The sequence below is a fragment of the Labeo rohita genome, chromosome 15 (genome assembly GCF_022985175.1).
Source record: "Labeo rohita strain BAU-BD-2019 chromosome 15, IGBB_LRoh.1.0, whole genome shotgun sequence".
Taxonomy (NCBI): domain Eukaryota; kingdom Metazoa; phylum Chordata; class Actinopteri; order Cypriniformes; family Cyprinidae; genus Labeo; species Labeo rohita.
Window position 1 is genome coordinate 34,288,521 of NC_066883.1, and position 15,940 is coordinate 34,304,460.

The window sequence follows — 15,940 nt, forward strand, 5'->3', positions numbered from 1 at the left end:
TTGAGGAAAACATTCCAGGATTTTCTTCATATAGTGGACTTAAATGGTGACTAATGGGTTGAAGGTCCAAATTGCAGTTTCAATGCAGCTTCAAAGGGCTCTAAACAATTCCAGCTGAGAAATAAGGGTCATTTTCTCAACAACAAAAAAAAAATTCTATACTTTTTAACCACAAATGCTTGTCTTGCACTAGTTCTGCAATAATTGCGTAATCATGTTGAAAAATTCACGTGGGGTTAGTTCTTTATCTATACTTCAAAAAAGTAGGATAGGGCAAAAATCTAATTTTCTCCTCCACTTTCAAAATCATCCGACATTGTTGTTTTCCCTTTTTTGTAAAGGACATTTGACTTTGCGCATTCGCTTCGTAAACACTGCATCGGCACTTATGCCTACGTCACAAATGTATGAGCATTTATGGTTAAAAAGTACAAAAAATGTATTTTTCTTAGAAATTGACAGATCATTTTGCTAAATAAGACCCTTATTCCTCGGCTGGGATCGTGTAGAGCCCTTTGAAGCTACACTGAAACTGCAATTTGGCCCTTCAACCCACTGATCTCCACTGAAGTCCACTATATGGAGAAAAATCCTGGAAGGTTTTCCTCAAAAACCTTACAGGAGTAGTTCACTTCCAGAACAAAAATGTACAGATAATGTACTCACCCCATTGTTATCCAAGATGTTCATGTATTTCTTTCTCAAGTCGTAAAGAAGTTATGTTTTCTGAGGAAAACATTTCAGGATTTCTCTCCATATAGTGGACTTCTACAGTGCCCCGAGTTTGAACTTCTAAAATGATGTTTAAATGCAGCTTCAAAGGGTTTTAAATGATCCCAGCCAAGGAATAAGGGTCCTATCTAGTGAAATGATTGGTTATTTTCTAAAAAAACAAAAAAAAAAACTATTTAACCTCAAAAGCTGTTTTTTTTTTTACAGTTACAGTTAGGGTATGTCAGAAACTCCCATTTCATTATCTCCTCCATCTTTAAAATTGCCCTACATCGCTGTTTTACCTTTTTTGTAAAGGCCCTTTGACCTTCTTTGTAAGTTCACTTTATAAACACTAGGTTGGTACTTTCACTTGTTTTTTACTTTTACGATTTTGAAGTTGGAAGAGAAAATGAGATGGGATTTTTTTCATCATACCCTAACTGTAACTATAAGAAACACAGCTTTTGAGGTTAAAAAGTATGTAAATTGTTTTTGTAATTTTTTTTTTTAGAAAACAACCAATCATTTTGCTAGATAAGACCCTTATTCCTTGGCTGGGATCATTTTGGAAGGTCAAAGTCTGGGCACCATAGAAGTCCATCTTGAACCGGAAAAAAACGAGTTCACACAGAGCTCGACAATATGAGCATTTACGGTTAAAAAGTATATAAACTGCAAATTTATTTTTAGAAAATAACCAATCGTTTCACTAGATGAGACCCTTATTCCTTGGCTGGGATTGTGTGGTGCCCTTAGAAGCTGCATTTAAACTGCATTTTGAACGTTCAAATTCTGGGGCACCATAAAAGTCCATTATATGGAGAGGAATCCTGAAATGTTTTCCTCAAAAAACAATTTCTTTACGATATGAACATCTTAGATGACAAGGGGTTGAGTACATTATCTGTACATTTTTGTTCTGGAAGTGAACTACTCCTTTAATTACTCCTTTGGAATGAAGAAAGAAAAACAAACATCTTGAAGACAAACTTTTTTTGTGAATGTTCTGGCTCATGCACAACAGAAAGTTATGGTTTTTTCAAGCTGTATTTAAAATGCACATCATGTTGTGGAACACTGACTTGTTAATTGTGTCGGAGTCTGGAAAACACTGTGACCTCAATATCTCTTCATTTTCCAGCTCACTGACATTACCGCTCTTTCTAATACTTAAGAAACATTTCCTAACTTGCTATCTTTCCAGGCTGGAGTAAGCTCATTGACTATGAACCAGGAACGGGCAGTAAGCTGTTATTCCCCAAGATGCACCTGGAGACGTGTGCGGGATCGGTGTCGTGGATCAGGAGCACAGTGGAGCTGGAGACGAGCGGAGCTGGGAGAGGCTGTGACAGGCAGTCTTACTCTGAGAGAGCCTTACAGAAGCTCTGCGGTATGATTAACAGCTATTTATTCCATTGCACGCTTCCTCATTTCTCTTGGGTCGGTTTAATTACGAAATGTGCCTGAGGGCTAAACTAGTCAGACAAAACCTCCACCCTTGTCCTAGAATAGGTATGTGTCTCAGTGCAGAACCATTAGCAGTGTAATTCATCCGTATCAGAAGGATTGTCTTGAGAAAATATAAATGAAGCTATAAAATACAAATACACAGCTCAACACTGTCCTTTTATATGATATGTGTTTGCATCCCCAGATATGCATCATAATAGATGATATATAATGAAATCCTATACAAAGCATAAGTTGACCTGAAGGCATTGTAAGATTTATCTTTTTAAGATGACAGGTGGTGGAAATTTTTTAATTTCTCTACCCCTCTCTCTCTTATGGAAACCCGTTTTGCCACTGAATAAAAAATAAAAAAGGAAATTGCAACTTTTTATCTCACATTTCTGACTTTTTTTCTTGCAATTTAGAGTTTACATCTCGCAGGTCTGACTTTTTTTTTCTCAGAACTGTGAGATATAAATGCAAAATTGCGAGTTATAAAGTCAGAATTGCAGGATATAAACTCACAATTACGAGATAAAAACTTGCAATTCTTGCATTTTTTTCTTGCAATTGCGAGTTGTGAGTAGATTTTGTGAGATAAGTCACAACTAACCTTTTTTACATTTTTAATTTAGTGGCAGAAACAGGCTTCCATACTCTCTCTTCATATATTAAATCAACAATCTATTATAAATTATTTAATTTTAATACATTTATTTATATTTTTTATTTAATAATTGTACTGTAAACTATAAAAAACAATACTTGAAATATTTTTAATACTTAATGCATATATATATATATATATATATATATATATATATATATAGTACAGATTTTATTATTTAATATATAATTTGAAGTGTAATTATTAGAATAACTTTATTGGTTTGTTTTTTTTATACATAAGTCTGTACAAATGAATCAATATAAAAATCTGTAATGCTTTTCTTTCGGATGTCAAAGTCACGTGTGCTGAGAGTTGCGTTTGAAATATGAGTCATGTGAAAGGGACTTGTGAAATTAAACCTCCACAACCCTGTTTCAAATGAACGTTTTATCTCTACACTCACCGGTCATGACGGCAACATACCAGGAGCTTCATCAGGCAGCACAGATCTTTTGCCGGCCTCCAGCAGTGTTTTTAATTGGACGGCGACTCTTGTGAAGGATGGCGGCCGGGATAGTGACCTCACATATCGCTTTGATGGTCGGCAAGCTGCCAAGATCCCAGACTGGGTGGTCCCGCAGAATCTAACCCATCAGTTCACCATAACCACATGGATGAAGCATGGACCGAGTCCAGGACAGAGAGCCGAGAAAGAAACGCTGCTCTGCAACTCTGACAAAACAGGTGAGACAACTGAATTAGAAGAGGGCACATTCATTGTTATGCCTTTAGAAAGTATAATGCACAAACAGACCTTCAAATATTATAATGCATTTCAACTTTGGTTAAAATTATATATTAAAAGACATAATGCATCACAACATACATTATGAATTCCTTGAGTGAAGTTTTTCATTTCACACAGGAAGTTTTATGGGTATAACTAGTTTAGTCATCAAGACATCCATGATAATACCTTGCTTGTCTGCTAGCTATACTAGCACTAAACTAGAACTGACCAGCAAAAGCCAGCCTTGACAAGGAGGTTCGTTCATGCTGGTCTTTTCAGCAGGGTTGAAGAGGAAACAGTTAAGAAGAGAATTTCATTTGTACTGGACGACTGGAGCTCTACTTCTAGCCCTGTTAAGTTGACTATGCTCTCCTGTCAGGATCTCTATATAGATAAACACACCCCAAATGGTGCCGTTTCTTTTCTCTCAGGTTCAATTTAGCGATATTATCTTGTATGTCAAGAGGTAATTGTATTCTCTCTGTCTTTTGACCTCTCTGTGCTCTCTTTGTCTCTCTGTCTCTATCACTTTCTCTGTCTCTCACAGAGATGAACCGACACCATTACTCTCTGTATGTGCATAACTGCAGGCTGGTTTTCCTGCTGAGAACGGACTACACTCAGACAGACTCCTTCAGACCGGCTGAGTTCCACTGGAAATTAGAGCAGGTGTGAGAGGCGTTTCACACTAGGATTTTCACTTCAGATGATCTTCAGATGAATACAAAAAAAATAAAGTCACTCATGTCTGCATGTTCAGCTGATATAAATCTGACAGACGGATGGATAGAACGATAGAACAACAGATAGACAGATAGATAGATGGATAGATGGATAGATAGATAGATAGACGGATGGACGGACTGACAGATTGACGGATGGATATACGGATGGATGGACGGATCTATAAATAGATTGATTGAACAATGGATATACGGACAGACAGATAGATATATTGATTGAACTATGGATGGATAGATGAATGGATATATGGATGGACAGACAGATTGACTGAACAATGGATAGATGGATATACGGACAGATGGATAGACGGACTGATGGATGGATGAATGGACATATAGAAAGATTGATTGAACAATGGATAGATGGACGGATGGATGGATGGATGGACGGACAGATGGACGGATGGATGGACAAGGGAATAGATAGATTGATTGAACACTGGATGGGTAGACAGATGGACAGACAAATAGACAGACGGATGTATAGAAAGATTGATTGAACAATGGATAGATGGGTATATGGACGGACGGATGGATGGACGGACAGACAGATAGATTCACTGAATGATGAATGGACAGATAGATGGATAGACAGATAGAATGATGAATGGATGGATGAATGGATGGATGGAAGGACGGATGGACAGACGCACAGACAGATTGACTGACTGAACGATGGATAGATGGATATACAGATGGACGGACGGATAGACAGACAGAACGATGGATGGAAGGATAAATAGACAGGCAGAGGCATGGATATATGGATGGACAGATAAATAGATTGATTGAATGATGGAGGGACGGACGGACAGACAGATAGATTGACTGACTGATGGATGGATAGATATACAGATGGACAGACGGACGGACAGACATATAGAACAATGGATGGATAAATAGACAGGCAGAGGCATGGATATGGATGGACAGATAAATTGATTGAATGATGGACGGAGGGATGGACAGACGAATGGAGGGGTGACAGATAGATAGAACGATGGATGGATGGATGGACGGACAGACAGATAGATTAATTGAATGATGAATGGACAGATAGATGGATAGATAGAATGACTGATGGACAAATGGACAGACAGAGGTATTGATGTATGGACAGACAGATAAATAGATTGATTCAACGATGGATGGAAGGACAGATATATTGACTGACTGAACGATGGATGGATGGATGAACAGACAGATAGAACGATGGATGGATAAATAGGCAGAGGCATGGATATATGGATGGACAGATAAATTGATTGAATGATGGATGGATGGAGGGATAGATAGATAGATAGATAGAACAATTAATGGACAGACAAATGGATGGATGGACAATTGGATGGATGGATGGATGGATGGATGGATGGAAGTATAAATAGATTGACTGAACAATGGATATACGGACAGACAGATAAATTACATGAACGATGGATAGATGGATATACGAACAGACAAATAAACGAATAGATGGGCGGATGGATGGACAGACAGACAGATAGATACCCAACCACACAGTTTAATTTTTTCTCCCCGATTCTTGCTCCCTCATTTTAATAATAGTAGAAACTTTTCCCCACAACTTTCTTTACTTTAAGCACAAAAACAGCCACCGTCCAACAAATATTAGTGATTAATTTCCTCTTAATGACACCCTTTATGAAACATAATGTGCTGTTGTGTGTGTTGTGTTTAGATTCACAGGTCTGCTGCAGGTTAATTGAATCCTTCATCTCGCACATGCAACAGTACTTGAGTTAGTCCATCATTAAGCGTATAATTATGCAAATATCCACTTTTTGGGGCGAAGATAAAGCCTTCGAATGCAAAAAAGAAAGAGAGAGAAAACAGTGCAGTCATTAAGAGAGTGTTTGTTTAGCAGTGAATTCTCCTCACTGCTGTGCCAGAGAACGGAGCCGCAGGAAGACTTAATTATCTGAGAGAACAAACACACAAACGCAGCGCAACACAAAACCAACAGTGTGCTGCATGAACGTCCCTGCCAAAGACCACTTAAAAACCCATCAGAAAAATGGCAGGGGGGCTTTAAGACACAAACTCCTCCAACAGGATTGGGCACAGAGGACGAGCAAAGTTCTGCTGTCCAAAACAAACAAATCAACCAATGCTAAACTTATACATCAGGGCATCAGACCACAAACCAACATGACGAGCCGTTTTATATAGATTGCATTGACGTAAAGCAGTCCCGTTGCATTCATTTTTCATTTGCGTCTGTTCCTTTGAAATCTTCATTACCATAACTGTACATTTGCTACCTACATGCTCAGCATTAGAAGATGTGAAGATAGTTTAAAGATTCCACCGAGATTTTAAGCATCAAAGAGCCTTTTTCTCCCCAGTGGAGAACGAGCTCGTGAAGAACTGCACCCCACCTTAAAATGAATTTCATAATGTAGTTTCATGAATACATAAATGCATTCTATAAAATATATGGGGTTGAGGGTCCACTGGCCCGAGGGAGAAACATTTTGGTCTTTGCACATCTCAGACACTTCAAAGAACATGAGCCATCTTTTTTTATCTTTGCTAAAGGCTTTTTTTTCTTCTACCCGCAGAGGAACAAGATCTAATTAAATTAGCTTTTTTTTTAAAAAAGAATCTGAGAGTTTAATTTAATTAGTAAGTGGATAGTGTTGTGTGTTTCATGAAAATGAATATTAAAAGATGAATATTAATGCAAATGTGAAGTTTTGTTGGACGAGTGCTGAGTGTTGGCTCAATATATAAATGCCAATTCCAGTGTTTCACTGCACTTAAAAAAACAATTTGTACTTGCGTTTGCTTTATGCATTTGTGATAAAAAAAAAAAATAATAATAATAAAATAAAATAAATTGGGCTTGTACAGGTACTATGTTATGCATTTATTATATAAAATGAAATGAAATTAAATTAAATTAAATAGGGCTTGTACAAGTACTATTTCTATGCATACAGAAACATTTTCACCGGCTTCATATGCACAGAAATTTCTGGATAGTGTTGTGTTTCCATTATGAAAATGGATATTAAAAGATGAATATTAATGCAAATGTTTTTGAATATAAGATGAATATTAATGCAAATATTAATGCAAAAGTTTTGTTGGACGAGTGCTGGCTCAATATATAAATATATAAATGCCAAAAATAAAATAAAACAAACTGAAAATAAAACAAAATAAAATTTTCAGCAAAATAAAATAAAATAGGGCTTGTACAAGAACTATTTTTCTCCATGAGAAATTTTCACAACATACATTTCTTCTCACACTCGATCTCAAACCTCATAAAATAAAATAAAATAAAATAAAAGTTTTAGGTTGTAATGTAAGGTTATAATAGGTTGTGCAAGTACTATTTTATGCATGCAGAAAAAAAAAATTGCACATACATTTCTCCTCATGCTCAACCTTAAACCTCTTATTTACAAGCTGCATTTTTTATGTCATTTCTGTTTTAATTAATTCTATATGTTACTCAGAAATAATTAATGATTAAAAATTAATTTATCACATAGTTTACATATAAACATTGAGTTTTCATGCTTAATGTTGTGCTAAAAATTGTTTGAAGGTAAAAAAAAAAAAAAGAGAAAAATGTCTCAAAATTACGTAAAAAATCTGATAAAAGGAGTAAGACAAACAACAAAATCAATTTATATATAAAAGCTTAAACTCTTCATTTTGATATATAGGTACAATACCATTACCAGTGTTCTTATAGTACATTTTGTATACATTTTTAATGCAATCTTTCTGATAAATCATCTGTGTGAAAAACATTTAAAATTAGCAAATACATTTTAGGCGCTTTAGATACCTTAAATAAGCACTAAATATTTAATGTCTGTTCATATTCTTGATATGGCACTCTTTGACAACAGTTGTGACATCTAAGTGTTCAGAGAAAACTTTGTAATGTCGTAAGACTCAAATTTGAGAGAAAAACTGAATGTGTACCTGAAATTGTATAATTGCTGAAATAGGGTTAAAATAGACAGAAAGAAACAAATCGGCAATTCGCACAGATGTGAGATACACAATAGCATAGCAGTAACTGAAGTGGCCAGTGTACTTACAGCATCTGAGCAACTGAAACAATGGTTTCTCTCTACCTCTCCTGCTCACTCTCTCTTTGATAAATTGCCTTGCCATAAAGTGGACTCTGGCTTAGTGCGGCTATAAGTCTTTTACCACCTCTATCGATTCAGCGCTGTGCGTTTACTGAACGCACACAGAGAAAACATCACAGTAAGACGTTCATCTCTCCATGGATTGCGTGGACACGCCGTGTGTGCTTCTCAACATGAACGAGTTCCAGGAACGTACCGGTTTTCTGTATGTTTATAAAAATGAAAACCACAGTAATGTGTGCTAGATGTAAAATAACAGTCATTAAATGACTAAATCTGGATCCACAAGATTGTATGAGCCACAACTGCGATCCACAGCCATTCTCACATTCACACACACATCTAGTGAAAATCAATGCCTGCCCAGAGACACAGAGAACCAGAGACAGAGAAGAGAGGCTTGTGAAAAAACTTAATGGAATACGAGACGAATACCAATAGAGTATGAAAGTGAAATTCAAAGAAAAAGAAATCAATTTATTCATAATAAAAGCACACAGAGATGACCTGTGTGCACAGAGAGAAGGAATCGATTAAAGAAAATACTGAAAAATAACACTCGCTCCGTCTGAATCTCACTGAGCCCATCATGTTTTGCGTAAGGAAAATGAAGCCTGTATTTATACAATCAATATTTTTTTGCAGTATATTTTCATATTTCATAATTATTGTAATGCAAAAGTATATTATTATTTTTGACAATATTTTGTTATTTATTTACTATTACAGCCATTATGAATTATTTATTATTAATTATTTTTTTTTATTATTAAGGGTATTTTAATAGCAAAGTGTATATGTAATGGTAGCATTAGTAAGTATATAATGGTACATAATATAAATGGTACATCATTTGTGAATAAATTGTTAAAAAAGTAATTATTAAATTTAATAATGAATATTAATGAATTATTAAATATATATATTATATTCATGTAAGGTATAATAATAAATAAAATACTGGATTTAAAACAGGTTCGTATGTAATTTCTTCTCATGCTCAATCTCGTACAAATTAAATAAAACTAAATTTAATTTAATTTAATTATTAAAATCTATTTAATTTAATTTAATTTAATTTAAATTGTTTCTTTTTTTAAAATTTCAACCGGATTGACAACAGGTTTGTATGCACATAAATTTCTCCTTGTGCTCAACAAATAAAATAAAATAAAAAATTCAATAAAATAAAATTCAATAAAATGCTTGCACAAGTACTATTTTTATACATGCAGAAAAATTTCCACCGGATACACACAACAGGTTCATATGCACATAAATACCTCCTCACGCTCAATCTTAAACCTATAACATAACATAACACAAATTTAAATTAATTGGTGCTTGTACAAGTACTATTTTTGTGCATGTAAAATTTTGTATAGACAACAGGTTCGTATGCACATAAATTTCTCCTTGTGCTCAATCTCAGATTAATTAAATTAAATTAAATTAAATTAATGTAAGGTAAAATAATAAATAAAATAAATAATACATATTTATAAAATATCATATTTTACAACATAAGTAATTTAGAATAATTCCCTAATTAGTCAATCAATCAGTTAATAATTTATTAATTTATAAATATGACCCAGACACATTTTGTGTCGGTTTCTCTTTTTATTGTCTTTTTTGTCCTTTCTCTGCAGATCTCACTCTGAAATGGGAGCGGTACAGAGAAATTGTGGGCATTGTTGGAAAGGAAAAAGGAGGACATGGGGTGGAGTGGGGAGCTTCAATTTGGTAGGAGACAGTGAGACAGTGAGAAGAAGTGAGACTGATGGTGAGATTTCAGGTGCAGGAGGAAAGATGTAGTGAAGATGAGAAATGTCTGATGGTTTCATGTGAGGGTGTAACAATCAGTTCCACTAGACTCTTCGACCCAGACCGCCTGCCAGACACACAAACACACACTGTGTGTGACAGAGCGAGCAGAAACCGTCTGCTGCCGGGTGCTTTGGACTGGCAGCGGTCCAAACGGGCCAAACACAGACACACATTTCTCTCATCAACAAACTCCACGAACATGCATTCAGACACTTTACATTTAAACCTGGCTGTCTATTCATTTGCCAAGGCAAGGATCTCAATGTAAACTACTTCTAATCATAGTTAGAGCTTGTGATTTGAACAAAGCTGTGTTGTTATTGTTAAAGGAGTAGTTCACAAAAATTTACAGACAATGTACTCAGCCCCTTGTCATCCAAGATGTTCACGTCTTTTGTTCTTCAGTCATAAAGAAATTATGTTTTTTGAGGAAAACATTTCAGAATTCCTCTCCATATAATGGACTTCAATGGTGCCCCTGAGTTTGAACTTACAAAGTGTAGTTTAAATGCAGCTTCAAAGAGCTCTAAACGATCCCAGCCAAGAAAAAAGGGTCTTATTTAAAAAAATGATTGGTTATTTTCTCAATTTTTTTTTTACAATTTATATACTTGTATAGAGCCCTTTGAAGCTGCATTTAAACTGCATTTTGGAAGTTCAAACTCAGGGGCACCATAGAAGTCCACTATATGGAGAACTCCTAAAATGTTTCCTAAAAAAACAATTTCTTTACAACTGAAGAAAGAAAGACATGAACATCTTGGATGACAAGGGGGTGAGTACATTATACAAAACTAAGTCATTTTAAGAAAAAAGTAAAATTGAAATAAAATTAAATTAAATTAAAATATTACATAGGAAAACTTGAACGAAAATTAGAAACATTGCTTGGGGAACTTAAACTTACTGAAATAAAATACTGTAAGTTTAAGCTGTAATACTAAAATTAATAACAAACAAATTCAAACTATACTATAACTATACTAGTAATGTAATCTACTAATTTTAGGTTATGTATTCTGATTACTTTTGGATTACTTTTATTTTAGTTTTGACCTAATTTGCAGTATTATTGTTATAAAAATTGTAATTAATAAAATCATAAAAAATTAAAATTAATAAATTATTTAAAAATAAAAAAACAAATGTGAAATATGTTGTTTACTTGCATGTCATGTGATCATAAGTTAAACAAAATATATTTCAAATGAATAAAGACTAAAAAAAAAAAAAAAAAAAGAAAATAAAAAATGAAATCTAAATCTACTAAAACTTGAAAATAAAAAAAGAAAAAAAAAAACTACACACTTACACACATTATGCTGAGTAGATTACTTAGAAATTGTAGTCTGTTACTGATTACAAATTACATAATTGTAGTAAGTAATGTAATCTAGATTACTCATTTTTATGTTAAGTATTCTGATTACTTTTGGATTACTTTTAGAGTAGTTTTGACCTACCTTGCAGCATTATTGTTATAAAACTTCATTTAATTATAAAAAACTAAAAATAATTAAAAATTAAAACAAAACATCTGAAACCACACATTTAAAAAAATAACACTGACCAAAATTATAAACGCAACACTTTTGTTTTTGCCCCCATTTTTCATGAGCTGAACTCAAAGATCTAAGACTTTCTTTATGTACACAAAAGACCTATTTCTCTCAAATATTGTTCACAAATCTGTCTAAATCTGTGTTAGTGAGCACTTCTCCTTTGCAAAGATAATCCATCCACCTCACAGGAGTGGCATATCAAGATGCTGATTAGACAGCATGATTATTGCACAGGTGTGTCTTAGGCTGGCCACAATAAAAGGCCACTTTAAAATGTGCAGTTTTATCACACAGCACAATGCCACAGATGTCGCAAGTTTTGAGGGAGCGTGCAATTGGCATGCTGACTGCAGGAATGTCCACCAGAGCTGTTGTCCGTGGAATGAATGTTCATTTCTTTACCATAAGCTGTCTCCAAAGGCGTTTCAGAGAATTTGGCAGTACATTTTGGACAGCTGCTGCAACAATCGGTTTGCATAACCAAAGAGTTTCTGCACAAACTGTCAGAAACTGTCTCAGGGAAGCTTATCTGCATGCTCGTCGTCCTCATCAGGGTCTCAACCTGACTGCAGTTCATCATCGTAACAGACTTGAGTGGGCAAATGCTCACATTCGATGGCATCTGGCACTTTGGAGAGGTGTTCTCTTCACGGATGAATCACGGTTTTCACTGTACAGGGCAGATGGCAGACAGCGTGTATGGTGTCGTGTGGGTGAGCGGTTTGCTGATGTCAATGTTGTTGCTTGAGTGACCCATGGTGGCGGTGGGGTTATGGTATGGGCAGGCGTATGTTATGGACAACGAACACAGGTGCATTTATTGATGGCATTTTAAATGCACAGAGATATCGTGATGAGATCCTGAGGCCGATTGTTGTGCCATTCATCCACAACCATCACCTCATGATTGATAATAACATACATCAACGGAATGCTTATGTATTCAGCTTTTATATGATGTATAAATCTCAATTTCAAAAAACTGACCCTTATGACTGGTTTTGTGGTCCACGGTCACAAATATCTGGAAATTTCTCTCTGTCTTTCTCTCAGATCTGTGATAAGGAGTGGCATTATTATGTCATCAGCATTGATTTCCCAGTGGTGACTCTATATGTGGATGGCGTGACCTATGACCCGTACCTGGTGACAGATGACTGGCCCATCCACTCCTCTCAGATCGACGTGCAGCTCACTGTAGGAGCCTGCTGGCAAGGTGGGAAGGAATGGAATGTGGGCATGGTCGATGTGCATGTGGCTTGAAAATAGAAATGTAAAATCTCAAAGCATGGAAATCCATGGGCAAACATCTCTTAACTACTAACATCATCTTTGCACTATCTGTTCTTTTGCAATCCGTTTCACAGCTTTTCATCAGTATTTCTCTTTTCAGCAATCAGAGCACAGCTCCTAACTGCTCTGAAAAACAAATGAGTCGACCTCTTGACCTGCCCATGCTCTCTCTTTGTGTCTCTGAGCTTCTTTGTTTCGTAATGAAAGCAATAAAAGAGCGAGACATAATAAAAAGATCATTTTGTGCATGTGGGAAGAAAATATAATGAGAGCTGACTGGACATTTGCTCTTTTTAAGATTTGTGGAGCCTGAAAGGTTTAAAGATTTCTCATGATTCGGTTCAGTTCAGTTTACGCCACTTTGTAAGAACTGATTATAAAAGATGCAATATGATTAACATTATTTTTAACACTGTAATCGGTCAATATGAATATTTTTTTCTTCAAAGATCCAACGTATCAAAATACTATTCGTCTTTTGAATCAATTTATATTTTCATTTTAATTTTAGTTAAAGGTTTTAGTAATTTTTAAAATGTTTTTGTAATTTTTAGTAGTTTTTGTCTTTTGTCTATTTAGTTTTTATTCATTTTGTTTCAGTTATTTTAACATGAAGTTAATAAAGTGAATAAAATGTTTGCTATATTTCATTTTCTCTCAGTTAAAGTTTTATTTCAAGTAACAAAAATCATTTTTAATGTTTTAGTTTTAGTTAACTGAAATCAAGCTGAAATAATAAATAGTATAAGTATAAATATTAGATGAAAAAGTATAAATATTAGACGAAAAAAAAATCAACTTCAAAAGTGGAAGTACTACAATTAAAAACGAATTAAAGCCAAATAGAAATATAAAAAAAACTAATAAAAATATGCAAGGTGTAACTCTTGCTCTTGTAAACAATTTTGTGCTCTAGTAGTAATTTATTTATTGGTTGCATAGATGTGAAAGTGATGGTAGGGCACAATTTTCACTTCAGAAATTCTTACAAATAGCTACAAATGCTATTCTGTCAAGAGCAGGGAGTGACTTTCTCCTCGTCTTTTGTTGTTTGATTATCATTAACGCTGACATTTAATTCAAGAGACAAGATGAGACTCGAGTTTACAAGAAGGAGACGAGGTCGAGATTTTAGACATTTTTAAAAAATTACACAACTACACAATCTATTATAGGCTACGTATAAATAACAGCCTAGATATGTTATGTAGCCTAATTTGCGTGCATTGGGGAAACGCTCTCCAAACGCGGAGTATTAAAATTGCTATTGACTGTAGGCTGGTCCCCACAATGTCAAAAATGTCAGGTTTTACTATCCTTGTGGGGACATTTGGTCCCCACAATGTAGCAAAAACACGTACACACACACACACTATCAGTCAAAAGTTTTAATGTTTGTAAAGATTTTTAATGTTTTTTTTAAAGAAGTCTCTTCTGCTCACCAAGCCTGTATTTATTTGATCCAAAGTGGCAAAAACAGTACAATTTTGAAATATTTTTACGATTTAAAATAACTGTTTTCTATTTGAATATTGTTTCAAAGGTAATTTATTCCTGTGATTTCAAAGCTGAATTTTTAGCATAATTACTCCAGTGTCACATGATCCTTCAGAAATCATTCTAATATGCTGATTTGCTGCTCAGAAAACATTTATTATTGTTCATTTTTTAGGTTTATTCGATGAATAGAAAGTTCAGAAGGACAGCATTTATCTGAAATAGACATCTTTTGTAACATTATAAATGTCTTTATAATCAATATTGATCAATTTAAAGCATCCGTTTTAAATGAAAGTGTTCATTTCTATCATTTCTTTCCAAAAAATAAATTGATTCCAAGCTTTTGAATGAACAGTGTACAATGTTACAAAAAGCTTTTTTTATTTCAGATAAATGCTGATCTTTGGATCTTTCTATTCATCAAAGAATCCTAAAAAAAAAAAAAAAAAAAAAAAAAGGAAAAAAAGTACAATATTACTGCTTTTGCTTGATTTGAATCAAATGCATGCAGGCTTGGTGAGCAGAGGAGAAACATTACAAATCTTACTGTTCAAAAACTTTTGACTGGTAGTGTATGCTGTTATTTTATCAGTGGAACACAAAGGTAGAAACATTTTATCGATCTGTATGCAATTCTTGACCACAAAAAAAGGGCTGAATGCCTGTGCAAATTTCCATTTCATTATTTTCTATCAACACATTGATCTGTTTGTTTGAGAATCCTGGCCTGGCTGAACTATCTGTTGCTGTGGCAATTTTGTCCCCAAACTATAGCTATGTAAACCCACCACACACACACACACACACACACACCAGCCTGATACACATCAGTATGCTATCGCCCGAGGCTCGAAGTCTCATCTCACAGATACCCGATCAGACACACTCAGAGAGGCTTCATTACACACAAATGCATCTCATACAGAGCAGATAGATGCAGCAGGTAATTGCTCATTATCTCTGACTTAGGTCATCGTTAAGTTTAATCATGTGACTGCTTCGTTTCAATCCAGCTTCTGAAGACCTCTAGCTCAGCTGAAGCAGAAGTTTATTTTATATGCGTGTGTGATGAATAATGTGTGATGTGTAACCATAGCTGCATCTGAAACTAAAGGAAGCTGCCCAATCAGTGACTCAACAGGCTGTATTTTTGTTTAATGGTACATGCAAATGTAACAGCTTCAGAACGACTTCCAAGAAGTTACCTAGAACAAATTAAGACTGCTTTGTAGTGAATATTTAATGATTACAATGCTTCTTTCATGCTACAAATAGATGTGTGTTTAAAAAAAATTACAATATAG

At 34.7% G+C, this 15,940-nt stretch overlaps 1 protein-coding gene and 1 long non-coding RNA gene across 3 annotated transcripts in view; one reads left to right on the forward strand and one right to left on the reverse strand.

Moving 5' to 3' along the window:
- Window positions 1-15,940, forward strand: part of clstn2b (calsyntenin 2b) — a 68,772-nt gene that overhangs the window by 35,007 nt on the left and 17,825 nt on the right. Inside the window, exons 6-9 of the mRNA XM_051128984.1 lie at window positions 1,919-2,104; window positions 3,263-3,520; window positions 4,114-4,235; window positions 12,897-13,059. Coding sequence (XP_050984941.1) covers window positions 1,919-2,104; window positions 3,263-3,520; window positions 4,114-4,235; window positions 12,897-13,059 — 729 coding nt within the window. The remainder of the gene's footprint in view (window positions 1-1,918; window positions 2,105-3,262; window positions 3,521-4,113; window positions 4,236-12,896; window positions 13,060-15,940) is intronic.
- Window positions 1-15,940, reverse strand: part of LOC127177056 (uncharacterized) — a 57,285-nt gene that overhangs the window by 23,454 nt on the left and 17,891 nt on the right. For both annotated transcript variants that reach the window (XR_007829178.1, XR_007829177.1), the window contains exon 3: window positions 3,240-3,508. This is a non-coding gene — a long non-coding RNA (uncharacterized LOC127177056). The remainder of the gene's footprint in view (window positions 1-3,239; window positions 3,509-15,940) is intronic.